General features: G+C 46.6%; 1 protein-coding gene across 1 annotated transcript; it reads right to left on the bottom strand.

The window, feature by feature from the left end:
• Positions 1-261: 261 nt before the first annotated feature.
• Positions 262-23,236, bottom strand: VSTM2B (V-set and transmembrane domain containing 2B). The gene is made up of 5 exons (XM_075161274.1): positions 22,620-23,236; positions 21,736-21,920; positions 20,104-20,133; positions 18,581-18,989; positions 262-455 (listed from the first exon to the last, which is right to left on the bottom strand). Exons 1-5 carry the CDS (start codon positions 22,690-22,692, stop codon positions 367-369), a joined length of 786 nt encoding a protein of 261 aa, XP_075017375.1. The 5' UTR covers positions 22,693-23,236; the 3' UTR covers positions 262-366.
• Positions 23,237-26,138: the final 2,902 nt, after the last annotated feature.

Raw genomic sequence — 26,138 nt, 5'->3', positions numbered from 1 at the left:
GCTTTGACCCAACATCTTTACATATTGTCATAAAGATAACTGCTCAACAGTTCGTGCAAAATGAAGAGTCAGAGGAAAGGTTTAGAAAAGAAAAAATATTACATTAAAATAGAGAAATCATAAGTGCCATGCACAGAGCAGGGCTTTACACCGTAGAATCTGGAAACTAGATGCATTATTCTATGTGGTTTACTTTCTGTGGCATCCCCAAAAATATGCTTTTCCCCCCAGGTAGAATTTATCATGCTTCTTTCAGTCTCTTTCTGTCCATCTTTAAAACCGTAGGTATTTTTTTGTCAGGGGTTTGTTCTGTTTTTAAATAGGTTCCTTTTTGTTTGGCTGAGGAGTAGTGGAGGAAGAAGTCTGTCAGTGGTTTACTAATAAATGTACAAGCTTATGCAGTATTAACAGGAACATATATAGGAGTGGGTCTGTAGCATAAATAGGTCCTGTACCTGGAAAAGAAAGAAACAAGGGAAAGAAGGAGATTTTATTCTTTATCTTTTCCAACATAGAAGATTAAATGCAGAAGAGAAATATAGGAAGATTTATTTTTATCACTTCAGAGCCAGGGGTCAGAAGCTTAATTTTAATAGTAAAACAGCATCCTCAAGCTATCCAACTCAAATAGCTTTCTCTTCCCCCTCCCAAATCTAACTACACTTAGGTCATTTCATTATGCATTACTAATGGTATGCCTAAACTTGGCTTCAGCCAAGTTACAAGCAATTGAGATTTCTATAAATACACCTTAATCTGGTATATAGTTTCTTGAGAAATGACAGGTATCAACCACCCATTACTTTAAAGGGAAATGACAAATGCTGCGGCAGTACTCCTTGATTAACAGGACATGAACCCATTTCATTTGGAATGGGAACAGCAAGACCTTGACATCTTCTTTACCTTTTATAGGAAAGAGCAGAATTTTAAATTAAAAATGTGCACAGGAGCTATAGAAAAACAGAGGTCAGATGTGGAACACATCTGTTACAGTCATGGCTTCCAAACCCAGGGAGGGCAAGACAGCTCCCGCTTCTATGAGGTAAGCTTATCTGGCATGATATAGGGCTGCAGGGGTAGTTATGTACGTGCCATCACAGGAAAGCAGGTGCCTGCAGCCTTACCGCTGTAGAGGGAGGATGCAGCTCTCCCTGGTAGGGGCAGACATCGATGCCTTTGCTCACAGTGAGAAGTGGCAGCCATGTCCCCACTGCAGCTAACAAGGCTGTCCCTGCCTCATATCCACTTACACCAAGATACTTGTTCAGGTTTTTTTTATTTTCTAGTTACCTGCGCCAAAAAGAGAGGAATTTACTGTGTGCCGCTGTGGTCCGGCCCCTCTCCCTTTTGTAGGAGGGCTGAGCCGTGGGCCCGAGGTCCATTGGCCACGCCCTGCCAGGACAGCAGGATACACGGGCACGGTGTGGGGCGCTGGGGCTGCTCCATCTCTGAAACAGGTCCCTGCTCTGCTGCCGGGCAAGGGCAAGAATAGCCCCTTCCTATGGAGAAGTTCTGCCATCCTGGTGCAGCCTACGGCACTGCTGCAGGACATGCGATTACTGCCTTTCACTCCCCAAGCCCCTGCTGAGCCCACGCGAACAAGGCTGGACCGGTCTGCAGCAGCAGCTGTTTGGGTCCCCAAGTGCCAATGGGTGACACCTTTCCAAAGCCATGACATGGACTAGTGTGTGCAGTTGTCACCAACACCGTACCATGACAATACAGGGCTGCACACCCGTGACTGATGTCTCACCTGGCCATGGGACATTTCCACAGGGGTGAATGCAAGAGCAGGAGCCCAGCCGGAGCTTTGCCCTGCAGCTGGAGTGCACAGAGGTACCCAGGGAGAAGCTTCACCAGTGCCGAACACCCTACATACGGGAGTTACCACTGCCCAAAATACTGGCAGCCACCCAGAAAAGTGACTATCAGAGCCACTTTGCAAAGCGTGAAAGCTTAAAAAAAAAAAAGGTTTTTGTGTTCAGTATCTCTGAAAAAGGAATCAGGCCACTTCATTTAGGAAACTTACTTCAGGCACCCCAGTGCGAATACTTTAGTCTTGGTCTCTAGGAGATGTGAGTCTCTCTCAGCTGTGGCATGATCAAAGGAAATACCTCGAACAGTTCCCGAGTAAACCACTGCTCTTGGGCTCGCTGTTCAGGCTGCCTCGTAATCTATATATATACCTCACCAGCAAAGCTAGAGTATTATTATCCAATATCAAAAAATAGTTCATAGTAATGTGTGCAATTGAGGAACTCGAGAAATGTCCCCATAGTGCTATTTCATAGATGTCTAGACTGTGTGGAGCTTATTTAGTTATTAAGGTTTTAATGAAATCCTTGCATGCACAACCATGTAGCAAAGGACTGCCTATGTAGCAACAGCAAGGCATTAAGATGAATACAGGATTTTTCTTTTTAAAGCTGAAAATCATTAACAAACACAATTAACTCAGGTAACTAAAAGAGTGACTCGTTCAATTCTTGCAAAAAGACACTAGAAGTGTGTGCAGGAACGTGCACAGCAGCTGCTAAAGCTCAGGTTCCCAGCCAGCACATGGGACAATCACCAGCCCCAAACATTCTTGCTGCTCTGAAGCAGCAACGCAGGAGCTCACAAGCTCAGCCTTGCCTTCCCTGCACCAGGAACCAGCCCTGCAGAGCCCAGGTGCAAGGAGGCTCTGCCCCTGGAGACCTGCAGGCAGGATAAGCAATCCCCCTTCCTGCGCGAAGAGGGTGAGGGCAGCGGGAGCCCTGCCTGTGCTGATGCCAACCCTGCCAGACTTCTCAGCCTGGGCGCAAACAGGGCTGTGACAGCCATTCCCCAGCCTCAGGGACCTCCCTCCTCCAGCAGGTCCCGCCATTTCCTTAAAAATATGCAGTCAATTCACAAACATATTGTACCCTACAGTTTTAGCAAGGATAAAACCCTAACAACAACTCTACCTACACCAGTGAGAGAAAACAGCTTGCTGACTGGGAAGGCTGAAGGTAAACCCCCATTTTCTGTCCGTCTCTAAGCCTGACATGCTACGTGGTATCTGAAGACAGATATTATTCACAAATTGCAGTCACTGGCACAACAGACCCATACTTCCAGTCAGCAGGTCCCCGTTTCCAAGCTGTCAGATAGCTCTTACCGCTTCTGGGACATTGCACAGCTGCAGGAACGCCAGCCCAGGATGGTCCCCGTGTGCTATCGCTGTCCCCTGTGCTCGGGGATGGCAAGGGCAGCCCAGCAGCAGCCGACACTCCTGGCAGCTGCACACAGCTCACAGGTGCCAATTTTGTGCCAATTCCACACCTGCCCACCACTGCGGTGAAGACCTGGCCTTGGGTATTTATTATGCTCAAACCTGAGGGTAGTGAGAACCCATTTTTCCCTGCCAGGGCTGAACTTGTTTTTTTAAAGAACAGGACTTGAGTTTGAGGAGATGCTGCCAGTTACTCAAAAAGAAAGCTGCACTTCTGTAACGGGCGAATCCCCCTGGAAACACCGACGAACTCAACCTGGAGAAATGGGCTCTTGTAGCTCAAGTGCTCTTACGACCATCGTACTAAAGGGCTGCAAAGGACACCAGGTTAGGATTGTTTCTGTCTTGAATGGAAAGCAGTATTTGTCACAATTCCATGCAGTAGCTGTATGCCTGCTTACCAAAATCATTCCTACACCAGTTTTACCTTTATGTACTTGTTTTAGTTTAAATCTCAATGCAGGACTGTGAATTAATGCAACAGTCCATATTTTTTGTCTTTTCCTGTTGTAGAAACTGCGTTGTTTTTAACCTACATTCTCCATCTTCTTAATTTGACAGCAGAAAGTGAGTTCAGAGTCTGTTAGCAGAATCTTAGCAGTTAAATAAAATATATTTTTAAAAAAAATTTGAAAGCAATTATTCTTACTGAACACCAAATACAAGCTTCTTTTTTTTCATACTGATTCAGTGTTATTCTGGTCTAAGACCAGGCAGTAGAAGCAGATACACAGAACTTCAGAATTCTCCTCCCTCTGAACATAAGCAGATCGGAAATATAATTTCCAGTAAATTCTCCCTGTTTAATTAACCCAAACACTTTTCATTATAGGTAGTATTGCTTATAAACAAGCTGGACTTAGCATCTTCAATTCTGCTTTTACTGCAGTAGTGGAAGTCTTGACTTTTACTTAATAAAGTGCTACATTTGTAGATGTAAACAGAATGTGGCCTTGACCACTAGGATCTGGACATGCGATCGACCCAGATTTGAGAACAGAGTTTCTATCCAGAGATTTTAAATCAGGCGTACACAGTTACTTATAAACTGCACTTACAAGAAAACATTTCATATATTTTGAATATTCATTTGATGTTTTGTTATTGTAAGCTTATTTATCACTGCATAGATTTACAATTTTGCTTTTAAATTATTTATATGCACATGGCTTAAAGGGAAAGTCTACCACTAAGCAGAACAATAACAAATTGTTCTGTTCGTGTATGGTGAATTGCTCTCTGGCATCATTCATCCTTCTTTTCGATTTACAACATAATAATGTTTTACTGTAGTTTTCTATTTAATAATTTGTTTTGTGCCTGCATTCATCAAAGTTTGACTTAAAACAGTTCATCCAATTGAAAACAATCATTAATTAACCAAGTGACTTGTGACACATGGAAAAAATGGGATGATTCTTTTACAAGCTATATTTAACCAATGGCCAAAAACCAGTTTCCAGCAGTTTCCTATTTTTCTTCCTAGAAAGAATCTGAAAAGTCCCTTGATGTTTCTTTCTGAGGTAGTGGTAAAATGCAGTGGCCCATATACTAAAAAACTGAAAGACATCAGTAGTCTGTTTTCCTTGAAAGACAAGATAACACCAAAATTTGACTGACTATTCATGATGGAGCTGGGACCCTGCTTGGAAGTATCACAAGACATTTCTCTGTAGTGGCTTTTATGCAGTGATCTGCTAGACTCAGACTGTTTCCTTACAGAACAATGTTCAATTAAAACTCTCAAACCTGGCATTTCATTACAAGGTGAGGGATCAAACTGACCATATAGATTGATTTATTCTCTCAATCCAGAAACTTTAGACTGTGCTTCAGACATATCCTTGTATCTATGGAAAAAAATAGGGTTTTATATGGGTTGTTGGTCAAGGATCATTACAGGCAATAACCTCCTAGATAAAACAAATTCTCTCTCACTGACGTACATTTTGAGCATTGAAGGGAATTTACCAAACTTTAGATCTAAGAGCTTCTTAGAAGTTTTTAATTAAAAAGACACCATTACTAAAGTCACTATACACTTACTGAACTGAAGAGATAATAAGCTATACCACATCAGAATTACTCCACAGTCTGAGACATGATCTTCTAAGCAGCATATATCCTTCTTCCACTCTTAAATACTTACAGCACAATCCACACACTGCATTTTTGCTGTCGGGTTTTTTTTAAAGGCTTGTACTGATGCCTTAAACTTCCTACTCCTCACCAAGTGCTAATCCTCCAGGATGGTGCGCAGAAGCCTGTGCTAACTTCAGCACACCCCCCCAGCTAAACCCTAGAGCACTGCATGTAACGCGAGGTGCTCTTGTTAAAAGAAGTATGTGGTACTATGGAAATTATGCAAAAATACTAAACTATGGGGTCCCCATTGCTCCTGGCTTTCAGCTGGCTGTGGATCATCATGCCTAGGCACAACTAGAAACAGCTCCTGAGCTGTCTTTTGGTGTTGCTAATTTTGGCAATGATGACTTCCCACATATTTAGAAGCAACTGCATGGGATCTGCTCACCACCAGACCTGCCTAGAAGGCATGATGACAGAATTAGTTTTCTACCCACTACACGTCTTTATTTATGATTCGCTGAATTTTGGAACAGCTTGCCATAACTCATCTCAAAAAAAATGCCTCATAGAAGTCAGCACATGTATTTATTTCTACACAACCATGCAGGTATAAGCTAGTGATCCTGCTTTCTTCCTTCATCCATGCCATCAAGGTTTTTAAGGTCAAGAGTAAATCTTCTCACGCAGCTGGGTGAAACCATCAGCATTGCCCTCCACACCCTTCTTCTTGAAAATGCCCACATTTCACTTTCCTTATCCACACCGTAGCCTCAAACTCTCCAGGAAATTGAAACCAGTTTTAGTGGCCAGACGACACTGGCCGGAGTTTTGTAAAACTGCATCATCATTTTAAGTCTTCTCAATTACACCCGAGCTTCACCGTTCGTCTCCATTCTCTCTTAAGATATCCACTGCTATATTCAGGCCTATATTTAGAAGCGAATTGCCAAAATACCATGTAACAAGGGTAACTGAAAGCCTCTCCTATCCTAATTTTGGAAACTCAACAGGTTTTAGTATTTCAAGTAAGATTCCATTTGCATGTGTAGTATTTAGCACTCCTGAAATGACCATGTTTGACTTGACCATACCTGTATCTATTTATATGCTGGGCTGAACTCACGTGACTGAACATAGAGGTGAGGTAGAATGTAAGGCTTGATAACTCTACAGAGGCTGCACACAGGGCAGCACAATGCAAGTTTCCAGCATAGGCAGAAAAATAAGTATGTGTATTTGAGAAAAATCCAATTCTTTGTAACAGCCTGGTTCTTAATTTTGATTGTTCTTGATGTGACATCTGAAAAAGCCCATCTAGGACAGAAGATTTTGGTGTTCTAGTGGTAAACCACAGCATGGGTAGCAGGAAGGCATGGGAATTGCAGCATATTGAGAGGCACGACAGCACTGTTAAGACTAGCGGAACCTTGTTTTCTCGAGAAGCAGCATCTTCTAGCTCCCTGAGCATTTCAACTGACATGCTTAACCCCCACTTTGAGAAAGAAAACTACAACATGGCTAACCATGAAGCCCCTGTTTTAGCATATTCTAGGAAAATGAGTCATGTACATCATATAGTTATGGACAGATTGGAAAACAAAGAAATTGGATGGCAAGGAAAGGGAGGTGTAGTCATGCAAGGAAATGATACAGAAACAAAAGGTTGGTTCTGATACGAAGCTAAGAAAAGAAAAAGATTCCTTCTGCAGTGTTGATTTTCTAAAGTACTGCAGTGCTTTGCTGGAAGTCAATCTGTGTAAGTGCCTGTGGGATAGGACAGACACAGGAATTGGTAGAGGAGTTGGGTGTATGTTTCTTAAGGTACTTGCAATTATTGAGGTGGATTTCTGATCACATTAGAGCTCATTTCAACTCAGACTCATTAAGGCCAAATTGTTCTCAAAACGTTAGGACTGACAATCCCTTCCAAACATGCATATGGTACACGGATCAGTTAAGTGCTCTTCCCTTTTTCTCCTAGATCATAAGGACATTTTTAGACATAAACTACAGGATTAGATGGACAATTGATCTGACCCAGTTCGACAGCTGCTGCAGGTCTGCGTGGCAAGACATTTTTGCATTAAACACAGCTACTAACAAACAGAAAGAGGGGTAGTTAAACTAGTGATGAATATATGGGGAAGTGCATATCAGGTAGAGAGCAAGAAATACTTCTACCTTTATAAAAACTATTTCTACTTTTCAGGTTACCAGAGAAATATGCAGTTTTATTGTCAATAGGCTGGTAAAAACTCATCTCCCACTAAAGTTACAAGAAGTTGGGACACACAATACGGGGAACAGTTGGTACATTTTCCCTCGATATCCCCACTTCCCATCTTTGGGTAGCCAAAGATGTACAGAGCAGTCAGCAGTCTTACTAAAAGCCTCACTCCACTTCTCCCAAACGCTACATTTGACTATGAAAACTGCTGTGTTGGGAGAAGGTCGACCAGGGAGCAATGGTACCCACTTGGCAGACAGCCACAGCCTCTCTAAGCTCTGCACCCACCACGACTGACGCAGCCTCCCAGGCAGAGCGCCGGGGGAACGCGCTGCCGCCCAGGTGCCAGGGTGCAGCTGCGCCTGCTCTTACGCCAGTGCTGGACGGCAGCAGCGAGCACAGCTGCGGGAGCTGCGCCCAGGCAGAGGAGCTCCTCCGCTTAGTGACGGAGCTCCGGGAGGAGGTGAGTGGGTTGAGGAGTACCAGGGAGCGCGAAAGAGAGAGAGACTACTGGAATGGCACCCTGCCTTCCCCGAGACAGGCCCCAGAGGCAGACAGGACGCATGATACGAGGGCCCAATCCTCCCTCCGCCTGGCTGAACACAGTGACTTAAGGGATGGGGGCAATGGCGACAAGCTCCTGCCCGGCCAGCAGGCGCGTCTCCTCTGTGACTGCCCCACCTCCCCAGCTGCCCTCGCGTAACAGGTACGAGGCTCTGCAAGTGGAACCCAACAATAACACGGACGACGGTTCATCTAGCTTGGCGTGTCGCCAAGGTTAAGTCAGCCTACACCCTGCGTCAAAACTCCTTCCATAAAGAGAAAAAGACGGGTCATTGTCATAGGAGACTCCCTGCTGAGGGGACCAGAAGGCACAAGATGCCGACCAGACCCACTTCTTAGGGAAGTCTGCTGCCTCCCTGGCGCCCGGGTTAAAGATGTGGAGAGAAAGCTTCCCACCCTGGTATGGCCCTCAGATGACTATCCATTATTCGTTTTTCAGGTAGACAGCGATGAAGTTGCAACAAGTCCAAGGGCAATCAAGAGAGACTTCAGGGCCTTGGGACGACTGGTTAAGGGATCAGGAGCACGAGTTGCAGGGAATGATGAGGGAAGAAACAGGAAGAGCCATCAGATCAATACCTGGCTCCAAGCCTGGTGTCACTGGCAGAATTTTGGGTTTTTTGATCACAGGTCGGTCTACATGACACGAGGCCTGCTGGTGACAGACGGGGTACACCTCTCCCAAAGGGGGAAAAGGATCTTTGCACAGGAGTTAGCAGGGCTCATTGAAAGAGCTTTAAACTAGATTTGAAGGGGGAAAGGGATAAAACCAGGCTCACCAGAGATAGGCTTGGGGGCAGCATGCCAGTGTTTGAGGGATGGTGTGGAGTTAAATCCAGTTGGCGGCCAGTCACAAGCGGTGTTCCCCAGGGCTCAGTTTTGGGGCCGGTCCTGTTCAATATCTTTATCAAGGATCTGGATGAGGGGATCGAGTGCTCCCTCAGTAAGTTTGCAGACGACACCAAGCTGGGCGGGAGTGTTGATCTGCTGGAGGGTGGGAAGGCTCTGCAGAGGGACCTGGACAGGCTGGACCGATGGGCCGAGGCCAACTGCATGAGGTTCAAAAAGGCCAAGTGCCGGGTCCTGCACTTCGGCCACGACAACCCCAGGCAACGCTACAGGCTTGGGGAAGAGTGGCTGGAAAGCTGCTCAAAGGAAAAGGACCTGGGGGTGCTGGTCGACAGCCGGCTGAACGTGAGCCAGCAGAGTGCCCAGGTGGCCAAGAAGGCCAACGGCATCCTGGCCTGTATCAGAAATAGTGTGGCCAGCAGGAGCAGGGAGGTGGTCGTGCCCCTGTACTCAGCACTGGTGGGGCCGCACCTCAAACACTGTGTTCAGTTTTGGGCCCCTCACGACAAGAAGGACATTGAGGTGCTGGAGCGTGTCCAGAGAAGGGCAACAAAGCTGATGAAGGGCCTGGAGCACAAGTCTGATGAGGAGTGGCTGAGGGAGCTGGGGTTGTTTAGCCTGGAGAAGAGGAGGCTGAGGGGAGACCTCATCGCGCTCTACAACTACCTGAAAGGAGGTTGTAGCGAGGTGGGTGTTGGTCTCTTCTCCCAAGTAACTAGCGATAGGACGAGAGGAAATGGCCTCAAGTGGCGCCAGGGGAGGTTTAGATTGGATATGAGGAAAAATTTCTTCACCGAAAGGGTTAAGCACTGGAACAGGCTGCCCAGGGAAGTGGTTGAGTCACCATCCCTGGAGGTATTTAAAAGACATCTAGATGTGGCGCTTAGGGCCATGGTTTAGTGGTGGACTTAGCAGTGGTAGGTTAACGGTTGGACTCGATGATCTTAAAGGTCTTTTCCAATCTAAATGATTCTACGATTCTAAGGTGGTGCCCCCAGAAAGTCCAGCAGAGCAGCAGCTGAGCCGATTCACATGGAGCCGAGCCCTTGAGGGGCTCTCTTGGGTTCTGTCCTACACTGGAGACAGCCAAATAAACTGCCCAAGCACTCAAAATATCCACTCTTGGAGGAATTACGGAGAGATTTCAAGAAAACACCAGCACATGCTTCAAGAAAACACCAACACTAATTTATAACACCCACCAAAAGGAAACACTGCTATAGACAGTGTCAATGTAGAATAGGAACGTATCCTGAATACTTAAAAAGAGTCATTCATTCTATATAGATTATACATCTTAAATACTTTATATTGGTCTGCATTTAAATAAGCCAGTAACTTTCCTCTTTAGAGACCTGCAGCTGGTCTCTACTTTGCAGTACATTCCCATAAACAGATTTCTGCTTTGGTATCTGTGAGATCTCTCCTCACCAAGTATCTTATTAAAGAGACCCAAAACATGCAACTACAGATTTCTTTCATTTCCAGAATTTTCTGCAGTTCTATGATGTAAAACTAACTTAACAAAACCAAGCACCATTAATTCACTCCTTGACACTTGAATAATGAGAGATACAAAATTCTTTGTAATGTGATTTGGTGAAAAAAGAATTTTGAACAAAAACATATAGAAAAATAACTAACTACATTAGTGCTAGTTCAGGTGGTAAATAAGCATCCAGCCCTACACGTCCTTCTTCAGTATTACTATGTGAGCAAGTCCACAGCATATTGATACACACAAGTAGCAAAAAGCACAACTCACACTACCCAAATCATGAGGCAATGAAGCATACTGGTCGTGGGGTTTCAGTTACTGACCTTTGAAGTGAGTCTGGGCCATATTCTCAAGTTCTTCATTACAAGCAGGAGGACTAAAAAGCCATGCTGCAAAAAGCAGGCAAGCTAGATATGGTCACACAATTCCCTAAGTCGACACTTTAGGAAAAGACTTGCAATAAAAGTCACACTGGACAGAACCACACATTTCACATTCTGTAATTGCTACAAGCTGTAACTATTTGCAACCCAGAAGTAAAGAACAAGATACTGTAGTTCTCACTTCACTGTCTTTTAGAGTATTTTTGATTTGATCAGGATTAGGAGCAAGCTGCCAATGTAGTTGTAATTATCACTCCAATCAGAATGACTGAAGTTAAGCAGATCCGAGTGCAGATTATCTAAGGATTTTTTTTGAAAAATAACCCTATCCTGTCCATACTTAAAGAACAGAGCCAAGTGCATTAGCAGAATACGTGATGACACAAGGCAAACGGCTGTATTGACAGCATGTGCCTGAAGAAAAGCAGAGCCTGTGATTTACATAAAGAAGGGATCACCTTTTTGTTATAAACAAACAGTGAGATTTTGGGAGCGACCCACAAATACACAGACCCTCCAAACCTTTCCAATGATTGATACTTGCTAGATACTAGCTAACTAAAGACATTGCCGTGCCCTAGATCTAAGGGAGGCCAAACTTTACAGAATAAGCCAGCAAGGTGGTATTTGGAAAAACTGTGGACACAGGAGATTCCTCAGTGTCCTTTTTACATATGAAATCTCCAGCTCCCTGACGTGAGAGGGATTCAGATTAGAACACCGATTTTAAAATTTATAAAGTAGTAAAGTAATTCTAATTATACCAGTTCAGTGAATTTTACACATGACTAATAAAACAACAGACACAGAAGACAATGTCCATTAGAGGACTTACTAACTGTGCTCCGCGTCATTTCGAAGCTAGCAGCTGCTCCCAGCACACACAAGAAGGATGCTCTGCTTCCTAGCCACAACCATGCAAATGCAGGGTAAGACCAGATATTACAGCAACTACTTGACATCCTGCGTAAGCTTTGTTAGCACGGCTCCCTTCTCCAGCCGTGGCACAATGATCTGTGCACCGCGATCACACTGACTTCTCCACAGAGCACAGTTGCTGCTCTGCCAAACTGCTCTTCTTTCCAGCTAATAAAATTGCCTCCCAACTGATAACAGCCTAGCAATATAAAATACTCGGTTGTTAACCACTGTTGTGACAAATAATACCATTCTGCTGACAACCCCATTTTTTTCCAATACAAACCTACTTCAACTGTTTATTATTGACATATGGGACTGCTCTGCCATTATCTAATTTTAAAAAACACATAGTAAACAGCAATAGTGAACTGCCAGCATTCGCACTGCTTTAGCAAAGCTAAATCAAAACCCAAAACAAACCCCTTTTTATTACCAGCACAGTCCTGTCAGGCTCTGTTATGTAAAGAAGAAACACCTTCTTCACAGGACTACTGTAAGATTAATTTCCTGGCAGATCCTACTTTACGTTTGCTTTCCAACTACAGACCACCACTATTAATATCCTTCTCAAAACTAGTACCAGTAAGATTGTCTTGACATTTCTTTCTGCTATAACTGCTAAGTATACCACTTAAAGTATTAGGGACCGATATAATCCACAATACAGTTTGAGTGTTACTTTATACATCAGTAAAGCTGCATCAGTATAGCCGAGGTGGGGAACACATAACAATTATCTCCCTCTTGTAAAATACACAGACTAAGTTAGCTGGTCCTGCAAACTACGACTCCATTTTGCAAAGTATCTATTGAAACCGTACATAAAGAACTAGCAATATATATTTATTCCTGCCCAAAGAGGTGTTTGTTCATGCAAAATGACACATGGGTGCACTCAGCCTTCCCTCATACAAATTTCTAATTTTCACCCACTAATGAATCAATCTTGTATAGAAATCTAGACCAACGTTAGGTACAGCTTCCACATTCATTAGAAAGACCTGGAATACCCCTTTCATTGTGTTCAGCAATACTTTTTAAAAACATTTTTTCATCCGTAACTTGAAGATATTAGAGAAGTTCAAATAATATTCAGATTTCTTCATAGACACTACATAGGCTTTAGTAGACTAGGTTAGTACACAGTTTTGTCTGTCCTCCAGGGAACAAGCAAGAACCGCTGAAAGGAGGTTACTCAAATAAACTGCATTTCCACAATACAAAAACACCCTGGCACAGTTTGTTTCTGCCCTAGGTAATGACGTAAAACGGTACCGCAGTTTGTGCTTTTGTCCAGTTTGAGAATTAATCCATATTACACACACACAAAAGAAGATATTTGACCTCACTTGTCCCCAAAGCAGTCTAATTTGCCTAGATATTAAAGTGCTAGTGATGTGTATTTAATGAGAATTCTTTTTGCATGTTTATTATCCAGTGACATTTAGGAGGTCAGCCTGATAATTCAGTTATGGCCTCTGTCTTGCTACTTTATTTAATGTAAAGGAAAATGTGATGTGACCCAGGTTGCATTTGACTACAAATAACAACAGAATGTGAGCTCATATATGGTCTCATAAAAAGCACACGGGGAGTGACGTAGACCCAAACATTACTGAGTTGGAAAGGTAGGGAGCCTACGCTGAACAGCAACAGATAGACTTTCCTTTCTTGCTATTTTGTGTAATATTCATCTACCAAAGATAAACGAGCTCCATGGGCTATTTCTCAAACTAGCATGCAGAGTCATTGAAGTTCTGACAAAGCCAGGAGAGCCCCAGACCCAAACCCTTACCCAAAGTTAATCCAAACTCAACCACAGCCACTCCAGACAGAGGCCCTCTAACCAGCCACAGCTCGTTACACTCAAGAAAACAGCGTGTTCATTTACTTTCCTGTCTCTAAGCTGCAAAAAAATACCTTTTGCTTCCCAGTGCACGATGGAGATCTCACACTCTCCCACATGGTCTCCTGCCTCAAGGTAGGTTGCCACAGTTAGACTTCGTGCATGTACGGCTCTTACGAGCATCACTGGGAGCTGCACCTGCACAAAGACTGCAGAATTGGGACCTGGTGCTTTATTATCCCAGGCCATGTAGCCCACAAGCAGACTTCCTTCTGCCTCAGACATAAAAGGCTTTGTGGGGGGGAGAGGAGGATAGGCATCAAGTGAAGATTTATTTTCTTCCTTGCTATGAACACTTCACGTCTGCATAACACGAGTCTCTGTGTCCTTCCTAGAGTACTCTAAGCATAATGAAGCACAGTTTCTTGTTTCACACTCCCATCTTTGTTTATTTTATTTAAGGCTTTCACTTCAGAGCTTTGAGGCTAGAGATCAAACAAATAAAAGCGAATTTGGAAGCTGCAATGTCTGATCTACATTCTGCTCAGAAGTTAAACTAAAAATTGCCCCCAAGCCAATACACAGGCACTCATTCTGGAGACTGTTTGGTAGGATATAATACAGCCAACTTGCCTCCCAGAAGGTCAGCATGAAGATCCTTGTTTATTACGTCACCTATCAGATGACAAAGTTAGTCTCATGACTAAGGCACTAGACTTAAATTTAAGAGATCTGAATTAAGTTTTCATACTTAATTTCACAGCTGCCACACACTCAACAAAGTCGGTCATCGCTCTTCCTGCCATTTGTTCATCTCATCCATTTGGACTACAAACTTTCTGGGACAGAGACACTGCATGTCTTGCTCAGTGATGCTCCTATATCCTTCCTACTTACCCAGTAAAAACTAGAAACACTTCCAAACACATTAACACTATGTGCACTCTTTCACTTGCTCACCCTGATTTTTTTCCTACAGCAAAAGATTCCATTTGCATATAAGCATTTAAACTGAAAGCTAAATATTATTTTCATTTAGAACCATATGGACAACAACTCCTTCTCTAATAGCATTAAAACCAATGATCTTACCAGCAGAATCTTGTCTCCTTGCAGCCTAAGTAACACATTCTCAGTTTCCACTTCAGTCTACCTTACTGGCAGACAAGCAGTAATCTTTTTGACTCTCACGAGACCACAGCGCTAAGTTTTTATATGGCAGTTTAAACATTACAGATAGAATTCTGTTTGAGTAGCTAATATTTCTGGCATATTGGGCAATTTTTCTGTTACAGTGGATCTATTCCCTTATACACTATAATGCGGATCACAAATTTCTACCAAATACAATTTCAGATGACGTGTCCAAAACTATGGATTTTCTATTTATACCTGGTTTGGCAGATGAGACTCTATGTTCTTTAGAGAATCTCAGTAACAGACACATTTATTCTAATAAGTTCATGTTTCAGTTCAACTAGAAGATGTAAAGAATCGTATTTTTCCATGGTGCATCACTGGGACTCCAACTGAAGTCAACAAGAGCCCTGCAGGCACATCTGAAAGCAGCATTTGATCTGTAATCACATTTATTGGAATACAAGCACGTGGAGGCCCTATCTTACTACACTGAACATACCGGGAAGATTTCTATTGCAAGGAAGACAGGATTAGAACCCAATTCATGCAGGACACAGTGGCTGGTGCCATGGCATCAGCTTTTAGGCAGAGCTCTCCAGTGTATTAAATAAGGGTGTTTCTTAATCACTGATGGCAAATCCATTGTTTGAGCACATTTCTGCTTTTATACAGAGGAAATATCCCCGTGTACAATGAAAAGACTTAAAAATGCTAAAGACTTTTGAGAGTAAATGTATTAGATGATTCAATTATTACACACAGATTTGGTGCAAGTACTTATCTGTATGTGTGTTACAGAGCTCAAAATAGGATAATGAAGCATATGTATTATGCTACTATGCATATATATAATTCATACAGCTACACAGGTTAGGTCCTGCAGTCTTATACACCTATGTGAACAAAGGTTTAGTTTGATTTGATGGCCCTTCTCCCTGGAAGATCAGCTATGACACTGCCTTGAGGGGGTGGACTCGAAACAGGATTTCTAGTTTCCAGAGGTAAAAAAAGAGAAAAAACAGTATTTCCCATAAAGAGACTGCATTCTTTACAGAGAAAAATAATTACTGTACCTATAACATCTCTAAAGAACACCACTTTAACACACAAATGGGAAACACTGAAGCTCAAGGATGTCACTTTCTTTTAAGACATTTTGAGTAAAGTTTAGTGCTTGTCCAACCCAAGTGACAGCACTGGAGACCCGAGTCTTCAATTTCCTCACAAAAGCAGACAATATCCCTGCACACTCATCACACTGACTTCCACGTTAGTATTTTATCCACATGCCTTTATTCTGGGTAGGGGGGAACACTTCATGTCTAGAGGAGATAAATCCATTTCTTGCCTCTACATCAAGCTGTCTCTCTCTGCTTCAAACCAAGTGCCTAGCCCAGACAGTCTTTCTAAAATACACCGGTGATGGGGACTGGGACGGCAACCAGCAATCTGCTTCACAAAAGCAACCAAAGAGACATCTCGTGGTAACAAGTCTCAGACAGTTCTGGTCCAGAAGGCACCTGAATCAGGAACTTCGAGAGCCAAGACTTTCAGCTGCTAATCTCCTGAGCCATGCTGTGGCTGATGTCTTATCGATAAGTAATTACAGGCAGCTCCAAACTGCCGCAGGTATGGAAATTACAATAAACCAAGCAGAAGCCTGTTATTCAGGGGGTCTTGATTGAAGCAGAGTAAAAAGACATTATTTTTACAAAGGACCATACCAAAATACAAATTTAGTTGCCTCCCTCGTATGGAGACAAAAGCAGTTGCTGGTTTATACCTTATTAAGTCAGTACTATGAACAAGAACAGGAGTCCTGTGCTCTCTACGCTGACTTCAGCTTTCTCCCGGAACGGAAACTGCCACGGAGTGGCACTGTTCACAGATACCAGTGTGCACAGGAGAGATGCCACAGCAGGAAATTTTGGTTTAGCCTATTTTGTAGCCCTCTTAGCGTCAGTCTCCATCTGGAGATCCCCACAGAATGTTTTTCTGCATTCCACTACCTTTTTTGCTGATTTAAATAATTCCATTATCTCTGCTGCTGGCCACAATGCTTGTAGTTTATTTTCAGAATTTAATCCAGCCTAGAAATGATGCAGCAGTGCCACACCCCCAAACCACAGACATGTAAAAAATCAGGATAGATAGCAGTTTAGATGATCTGGGCAGGGGGTCTTGCCGTAACAGACATATGTGACGTGCTCTCTTGGCGGCACACACTCACATCCATCTGTTGAGATGGAACCGAGCCCATTGCACTTCCATCATCCTGTTTTTAGTTCATATATATCATATAAGCTCTGGGTTCAGTAGGCAGGGCGCGTAGTGTGGTGAATCCTAAATCTAACTTCTACTGTCGACATGGAAAACATTGCAAGAATTCTCACTGTGGGGGAGTGGAAAGAGGAAACACAAAAACAACCACCAGCCCTGGGTTCCTACAAGGAAAGCAGATCCTTCCAACAGGAAAACAACAGATTGTGAGCATTACAGTGTTTGGTTTAATTTCTTGTGGTCAGTGAATTCAGCAAAAGCAAACTGAACTTTTTTATATGCCCTAACTACAGGCACCTGTAGTTAGACCTCAGGAATTATCACTTTGTCTTCCACTAGACACCAATAAACAGCCAGCTTAGGAATGATGAGGAAAACCTAATTTTCATGCATACATCTACACAAGAAAGAAACTAAATTATTCAGAATACAGCAAAAGGTAGTAGCCAGATAAAACACAGCATCTGGTAAAGCACCAGCAGGTCACAGTGACCCATATACAACTGATTTCCAAAACCTGCAACTGTTTGCTCTGAGAGTGTGAAGAGGTATCAGGAAGAAGCGTAAGCATTCCTGTGTGAGGATTATGAATCTGCGTCAGAAGAGACTCAGCAGAGAGAGGAGCTCAGGGCTTTCCCTGCACAGGCATAAAATTGTTTCCCATCTTCCAGGGAAGGGACTGCTAAATGGCAGGGCCATTTGTTCAACATTAGCTAAGTGACACTGGCTGAGATGGGAGCTAAAGCCCAGCCAGAGCAGCACCACAGCTTTGAAGCTTGAAACACTTTTGCAATGCAGATTTAAAACTCTGTTCTTTGTCCCAGACTTTGCTGTCATTAGTGTAAATAAAAGGTTTACAACGGCCTTCTCCAGCTAGCTGTAATATGGTAATGTGGCATTAATAACTTAATACAGTATTAACTGATAGACAATCAGTATTAGCACAATGTTTACATTTGCAAACTATTATAGAGCATAGTATCTCCAATTCTTATCCTGCCAGTAATTCAAACGTGAAGCTCATTACACAGCAATTGATGTTTCCCTTCCGCACCTGCATCCTGCTCCACATGGGCCCCACGCCTGCCCAGGGCGACTAGTGCCTGTAACCGCTCACTGATTTAAATTCTCTGCAGAACAGCCATGGCATTTCACTCACTTGAGATGTGGCTACTATTTAAAACACCACGTCCGAAAAGCTGCAAGGGGGTCTCTGAAAGTGGGGCCTCCCAGAGCATCTATGGAAAGGAAGCAGGTCCCAGCCATGCTCTCAGACCCACCTCACCAGCCCCATGCCTCTGTGCTCACTTCTGACAAGGCAGGGCGCAATGCACCGGCCCTGGCTTTTGGGATAATTTAGGTACTTACAGACCTGGGTGCAATTATTTAGCTTTAGCATCGCAGTGACGGTCCCACCCATGACAGAGGTGGATCGCGGTGCCCGACCCTGAACCGAGTGGCGGGACTCAGGGAGCCACGGCCGCAGGGGAGAGGGGCGCGCCCCGCCCGCGCCCCCGCACCCTACCTGACCCGTGCTGCTGGCGGAGGATCGCGGCCTGCCCGGGCGGCGGCGAGGCCGAGGAGGCAGCGGCGGCCGCCGAGACGGTGGTGCTGGCGCTGGCGGCAGCAGTCCCCTCGGCCGGGGGCGGCGGCGGCGGCGGGCGCTTGCCGGGGCCAGGCGGCGGCGTGGGCCGGGCGGCGGGGCCGTGGCGGCGCGGGGCCGCGCCGCTCTGGATGTGCGAGACCGCCTCGGCCGCCTGCACGTCGGGCGGCGCGAAGCGGGAGAGGACGCGCAGCAGCGCCTGGGCCTTGTGCTCCTGCGTCTCGTCGTCGCTGTAGTCCGCCACGCGGCACTCGTAGACGCCCTCGTCCTGCCGCCGCACGCCCGAGAGCCGCAGCCGGTGCGAGATGTCGTTGCCCTGGACGCGGACCGTCTGCAAGAGAGCGCAGCGCCGGGCGCCGCCTCAGCAGCGGCCGCCGGCCCCTGCCTCCCCCGGGGATCCGGCCCCGCCGCCTTCCCCTTCCCTTCCCCAGCAGCGACCCTGCTCTCCTCGGTGCAGCCCCGGCAGAGCTCGCTCTCGCCCCAGGTACGTGTCTTTTGCTGTCAAGAACACCGAACCTGGGCTAATTTCCCCCCAAACCGAGTGCACCGGGCGTTTGAGCCCAGCACCTCGCTGTTAAAGCCCCACTTAGGGGTCCCAAAGGGCCATCCAGAACCAGCCTCTGCTCCCCATCACCCCCGCGCCACCACGCACGCCTCATCACTAGCGCTCTGCCAGCCCCCCTGCGTGCCCGCCCCTAACCTGGGGGTCCTCTCTCCCCTCTCCTCCTGTCCAGTCCCGCACGGAGCCCCGCAGCCGTCGCGGCTGCCCGGCAGCCTCCAGCCCGCACGAACCGCCCCGAACCCGACACCCGGGGAAAGCCCAGCACCCCGGTGGTCTCCGCCCCGCGCCTGCTGCAGAGGCCGCAGCCCTGCTGGGTGTAGTACCACCCAGCCGAGACCGAGGAGGTGCCCTACAGTCCCGGCGCAGGCCACGCTCCGCCGCTGCGGCGGGAGGGAACGGCTCCAGCCGCGCCTCAGGACCGCGGAGAGGGGCCGGCGTGCTCCAGCGGCCGCCCCGCTGGGGCAAAGGCAATCCCGGGCCCGCATCAACGGGAAAGGGGCTCGTTTTCTGCAGGACAGGGAGAGAAGGGGGTCGCCACAGACGACTGGGGATTGCAGAAGGCAGGGAAAAAAGCAAACTTCTCTCCTGATCTGGCCCACAGTCCTTTTCAAACGTGGCTAAGGAAGGGCTGTAAGGCAAGCATCACCTCCTCTCGATTTGTGAGGAATGAGACGTGACTGCTAAACCAGCAACAGATGGTAATGTTTCGACCGAGCCATGACACACCAAGGAAGGGAAATGTGCCACACTCCTGCTGTGCTGCAGGAGCGGGGCTGCCAGTAAGACCAGCTGCATTCATGTGTCAGGAAAGGAGAGGGGCATGCAGTAAATCCCACGTGTATGGGAGGAGGGGTGCGCACCACCCAGCTCGAGCTGCACTTACACTGATTTTGGTTGCATCCTTATTTGTTACCTAAAAGAACAGAAAAAAGAGGGATTAGACTCCGCTCTGCCAGCACATCAGCAAGATGCTCATCTTCCCACCCCAGTGCAAGGACAGGACACGGACAGATGCAACTTTCTCCGCTTGCCATTCACACAGCCCGTGCGTAGCTGAGGGGGCAGTTCCCTGGGCAATGGGGAAGGCAGCAAACCAGTGCTGAGCTAGGGGGACTTTTGGTAAAGCTCCTGTGATGCCCACAAAAGTGCTGCCTTCACCGAGGGTGCTAACAGCAGCCAAAGAAATGCTTGTTGCATGCTGTGCTGCTCGCAGTCACTGACAAACACTGGGGAAGATGCTCTACCAGCAGCATTAGCACAGCTGTGAAGTGCTTGGGCAGGCTGGATCCTGCACTGCTCGGGGCAGAGCTTCGGTCCTGAAATATCCTGCGAGCAGGTATCGCTCAGCAGGTTTCATACTTGGTTATTTTTTTGTCTCCAGCCAACTACTGTAAACCTAAGTGATGCCTCAGATCTCACTGATGCGCCTCCCAGGGAGATGGTCATCATTCCCCAGGCATGCCCTGTCATCATTTATTGTAAAAGCCACTCACGGTTTTTATATAAGGTTAAAGAAGACATTTAAATCCAAGCGATTTATTTCCCTGTCTGACAACTGACTTACACTTTCTCCAGCTAGGCGGCATTGCATTAGCTCAGTGTCTATACGCTTTGCATCTCTATTTGAGCTCTGCAGGAAAACAAGCGTGCCACAGAGAGGGGAGCTGGCACAGGCACGGAGGCTGCTGCGGGGCACCCTGCCGGCGCAGGGGCCAGGGGGCTGGAGAGGATGACGTGCCCTGTGCAGTAGTGCAACATGGCCTGGAAATCCCGCTTTATCCCACTCCTTGTACAGCTCTGTGTGGCACCAGCAAGGTGTCTTGCACTGGGGGAGGCTGCAGAATGAACTGGCTTACATTGGGGAAATGCAGCTGAAAAATTTAGACTGGAGCCTACCCTCACGCCAGGCGGCTTGCTAGGGGAGGGGGAAAGGACATGCAAGATTTAACTCTACTTCATGCATTTTAATTACTACATCCGACTGTCTGAAAATGTCTTACTGAGCTCCATTTACAGACACAGGTGTGTACATGCACCCCAAGAAACTCTGTGCATTTGTATATGCAGATTGATATGTACTTAACATACCAACAGAGAGAGGTGTATCCCTCATGCCTTCCTCTGCTCTATCAGTGAGCAGAGGCTCTCCCACCTTTTACAACGATTCCTAGCTTAGCCCACAGAAGCACTGGTTTTTCCTTGTCCCCATTCCATACTACACCTATTTTTGACTGCCTCTCTTGGGTCCTCATTGCTGATTTTGCAGCGGGACATTTATCATTTTCTATTTACAATCCTTAAAGCACTGATGTTTTTCCCTGAGGTGAAGTCCCCCCTGGTACATGCCCTGTCCTCCCCTGTCCCAGGGAGGGCCCGGGGAGGCTGGTGCTTCAAACCGCTTGCTGGCACTGGGTAGAGGAAGCGCTCTCCTCTCTGGGACTGCTGAGTTCATTTTGATCACCCTCTGAGCATGTTGCACTCCATGAATAGATATATCTCCATAGCACTGTATTACCTTGCTCCTGCTGCCGGGGACACTGATGGCTAATTCATGTGCAAGTTCTCTGGCTGGTTCTTTAAGGTACCACCACTGGATTTCCAAGGAGTAAGAGGTGGATCCGCTGGCTCGGAAAGCACAAGGCATCTCAATATCATCTCCCTCCCTAACAGTCACATCTTTGGGAACTTCAGTAAAGGTAGCTGGGAGGGGAAGATAGAGTTATAAGGGCTGGTTAACGGGAGAGATTAAAAGACAAGAATAGTCCTTTTCAGTGTAACGCGAGCTGCTTCAGCTCAAGGGCTAAGCGCTCACCGAGACACGGGTTTCCTGTAGTCCGGCGACCGCAGGATAAGCGGAGCATCCAGGACCGCGCACCCGGGGCAGGGCCGAGCCGGTCCCCGCCACCCTGCAGCCGGGGGCCGCGGCTCCAGCGGAAGGGGAAAGTTTGAAGAGGACTTTAAAACCTCTCGTTCTCCCAAGAAGGCCCTCGGCTGGATACAGGGGCCCACTGCCCCCTCCCCCAGATGCAGCGCGGGGACTGTCCCGGGCTGCGCGCCCGCTGCGCCCGGCTCCGCGCCGGTGGCCGCGAGGCGCCGAGCCCGCGCTGCCGGCAGCTGCGGCCGCAACAGTGCCACCTTGTTCTGCAAAAAGCCCCCCCGGGCAGCGCTCCCTGCCCCCAGCCGTCAACACTTCCACAGGAAAAAGCGGCGGGGAGGACGGGACTCGGAGCAACTGCCGGCGGGAGCGAGGCAGCTAGAGCTCAGCTGCGGGCAGGGCGGCGAGCCCCGCCGGCACCGCCGCCCCGCCGTGCCCGCACCGGAGCCCCCGCCGCCTCCCGCCAGCAAGTTGTGTCCGGAGCGGCGGCTCACCGCGGGAAGAGGCAGAAGTTTCCTACTCACCGGTGACGATGAACAGCAGAGGTGCGTTGAACATCAGGTAACAGAGGGTGCAGAAGAGCCCCCGATTTTCCATCTCATCTATGTGGGCTGCAGGCGGGGGCCGGGCTCGGGGCGCAGCCGGGCACGCCTCAATCCATCGCACACAGCGGGGCTGGGTCAGGTCTCCTTCCCAAAAAGCCAAAGCCACCCGACTAACCTCGGTTTGCGGAGAAGCAAATATAAAATCCACAGCCGGCTGCTCAAACTCGCTCGCAGGTGGAAGCGACGTTCCTGGGAATGAAGCAACAAATCTTGTCCCGGTTCTCTGCTCCGCCGCGAGCGGGATTCAACTGCCCTGCGCTGAATGGGGGCTCCTGCTGTCCGCAGGCGAGGAAGCGACGCTGGGCTCCCCTCCGAGACCCATCACACTGACAAGTCTGCTCTCGGAGCTCGCAGGAAGGTCCAGCGAGGCGGCAGGGACGAGCCTCCTCTTCCTGAGCCTGGGGAGCGCCCGGCGTGTTCCCGTCGCGGCCCGGGCTCTGCCCCTGCACGGACGGCGGCTGCACGGAGGAGGAGCGCCGGCACGTCCGAGCCCGCCTCTCCCCGCCCGGGCGACGAGCGGCCCCGGCCGCAGCTGCACCGCGGGCCCGGCCCCCGCCTCCGCGGCCGCGCACCGCTCCGCCCACAGCGGGAGGGCCCCGCCTGACGCCCGTCCGCAGCGCGCCGCGGCCCCGCGGCTTCGTGCCTGCCGTCCTCCCTCCATCCGCCTCCGCCGCGGAGGTTTTCTAAGGAACTCGGTGTCGGCGGCACTGTCTACATGTGCCTCTCGCTTTTCTCAAGATCCCAGGCTCGCTCTAGACGTAACCATGAAGTACTTGAATGAAAAGCAATAAACTGACTGCTTTTTGCTGGCATCCTGAACCGGGTCTGGGTCTCCTCTTGGGGCGCGTGCCCAGAGTTGATTGTTCAGTTGCTGTCAGGATTCCAAACTCACTATGTTTATTTCCTGTTAAAATACATTAAGGAAAAAAAAAAAACACTATTGGTTTAGAATACAGTATCATAAAAAGAAAATGTTTCTGTGGAGCAGCTGTTTCTCAGGCAAATGTCCCAATTAAAAAATAGAAGTGCTCAAAAGTGAAGTCAGTAAGTCGTTACAGTGAGTTACAATCACCAGCAGAGTTTGATTTTTGCAGTAAGTAATGTGAGGGAGCTGTATTTTAATAAATTTGAGGTGCCTTTCTAAAATCTTGGTCTTTTTTTTTTCTGAAATTCCATTAAAAGTCACCATTTTATTCAGCCACAACTTCATCTAATCACTGGGATGACATGGGAAGTGTGTTTTATGATCCACAGAAAATTTCCTTTATATGTTTAATGGTTTCATTCTGAACCAGAATGCAAAGCTGGATACATGAAGATTTCTATGGAACAAATTATTTAGAAACATTCACTTTCTGAATAACTAAATCAGACCGATTTTTAAATGGGTGCTAGTACCTAGCTTCTCAGCAAAGTCACTGTCCGGCCAGACAGACTGCTGGAGGCTTAAGCGGTTGGGCCCTGCCAACTGCTGGCTCCCTGCTAGGAAAACCCACCCGCATCGTTTCCACCAGGAAGTTTCAGTAAAATCCAGGGGATCCTGAAGAATACTAAAACTGCATCAAATCAGTATCTTCTGTTGGAAAATTTTTTCTTCAGAGCATTTTCAGCCATTCCTGCCAATCATATAATGATTTAAATCCTGCGACAGTCCTCTGGTAGGTCTATGATAACTTGCCTGAAGAGCAACTCCTTGCCTTTCTCCGTAGTCTTTACTGGGAGCCTAAATCCTGCCAGCCTGAATCCTGCCAGCAGGCAGAGCCCAGTTCCCCAGGCAGGTGGAGTCAGCCCCCGCCAATCATAAAAGCTTTTATTGTAATAACTGTTAAACACCATTTAATCAAATAGTCTAATAATCACTTATGCTTTGCTTTTCCACCCAAAAGCTCAGTGTGCTTCATGCAGTAAGTAAGCATCATTATTTCTTTTCACATATGGCCTTAAGCCATGTAGTACTGCAGTGAGTTTTATTAGCACCTTGCCAGAGTCCCTGCATAGTGCTTCACCTGCCAGGCTGCAGGAAGGCAAGGAAAGGCAATCATGACAGACATACCTGAGGAAGTAAATCCAGCAGCCACTCTGCTCAGAGCAGAAGTCTTTCAGTCAAATCCCAAGAATGGGTTAGCTGGGTCCTCTGCTAGTGAGGCAATTCCATGGCTTTGTGCCCTCCACAGCAGGACTGATTAGAAAACTCCTAATGGATAAACAGAATCAAAACAGAAGTAATTTTTATATCAAATTACGAGCGACAAATCATATTTGAAAAACTTTTACTTAAGTTTTTATTAAAATTGATGTTTAAAAATTTCTTCTGAAATTGCAGCATTGTGAAAATTTATAAAGTCTTGGAATGTAAAAATACCCAGTTCATGCTAAGTGAGTTTTGTTTCTTAGATATAAAAAATAAGTAATAAAAATGAAAAGGAAAGGCAAATGCATTTAAACTTAGTTCTATTTTAATAAATCTAAGGTTGTTATTGTAGTAATAGTGTTGCTGAAGTGGAGACAGTTTTATCTTGAATGCGTCCCTCGATTTATAACATTAAACCTTCAGTTCTACTGTATTTACTACCCACCAAATTTGATTTTATATGTAGCAGCTGAACACTGAAGTGTTGATATCTTTGTATGCAATTAAAGTAAGGAATTAGGAACACAAGCATGTTTTTAAGTTAGAGGAATAACAAGACTCTTTTTATGTTCTCCTCTTCTACTAAAATTATAATGGGGGACTATTGTGCTCTACACTGACTAGCAAGTACTCTGCACAAATCATTTTGCTCTTAGGATCATAACAACATTTGAAGTCATTTATTGATTCAATCCTGCCAGCAAAAGGGACTTCTACAGCGCAGAAGCTATCACCTGCCTGCACTCACACCCCGAACAGGTGATGAATGGCAGGAATATCACAGGGAGAAGCTCCCTTTGCAATTGCTGCAGCATCATCCACACCAGTGATTCTCAGTGAAATCAGGGAAACTACTCAGGCACTTAAAGTGAAGACTGTGTTTTGTTGATGACCATGTTTTTTTGCTATAACTGTCAATCAGATATTACATTAGGCTGCGTGGCAGATAGGTAACAATATTTTACACCTAGGCAAACTGAAATTTGTTGTTTTTATGGAGAAATCCTATGGCGTTTCCATAGCTTTCCACTTCCAAATCAGATTTTAGTAGAGAGGATTGTCTCTGCTGTAGCATAAACCAATACACAGGAGCATCTGTTCTGGCAACAGGACTCTTCGTCACTTTATCCACGTGACTTCATGTTTAAGCCATCCCTGAGGAGATGGTGGCAGGGAGAAGCTCTGAAGTCCCCTTCCTGGCTCCTAAGCACCTTTCCAGGGAAGCCAGGAGGAGTCTGAAGGGACCATTGGATGAAACCAGCAGAAACTCCTGAAGGGACAGTCATCTTTGTCGTCTTTTAGTCCCA

Source organism: Calonectris borealis, chromosome 12, assembly GCF_964195595.1.
Source record: "Calonectris borealis chromosome 12, bCalBor7.hap1.2, whole genome shotgun sequence".
Classification (NCBI taxonomy): domain Eukaryota; kingdom Metazoa; phylum Chordata; class Aves; order Procellariiformes; family Procellariidae; genus Calonectris; species Calonectris borealis.
Note: the sequence above shows the minus strand (reverse complement) of the source record. Positions and strands in the feature narration are given on the sequence as shown.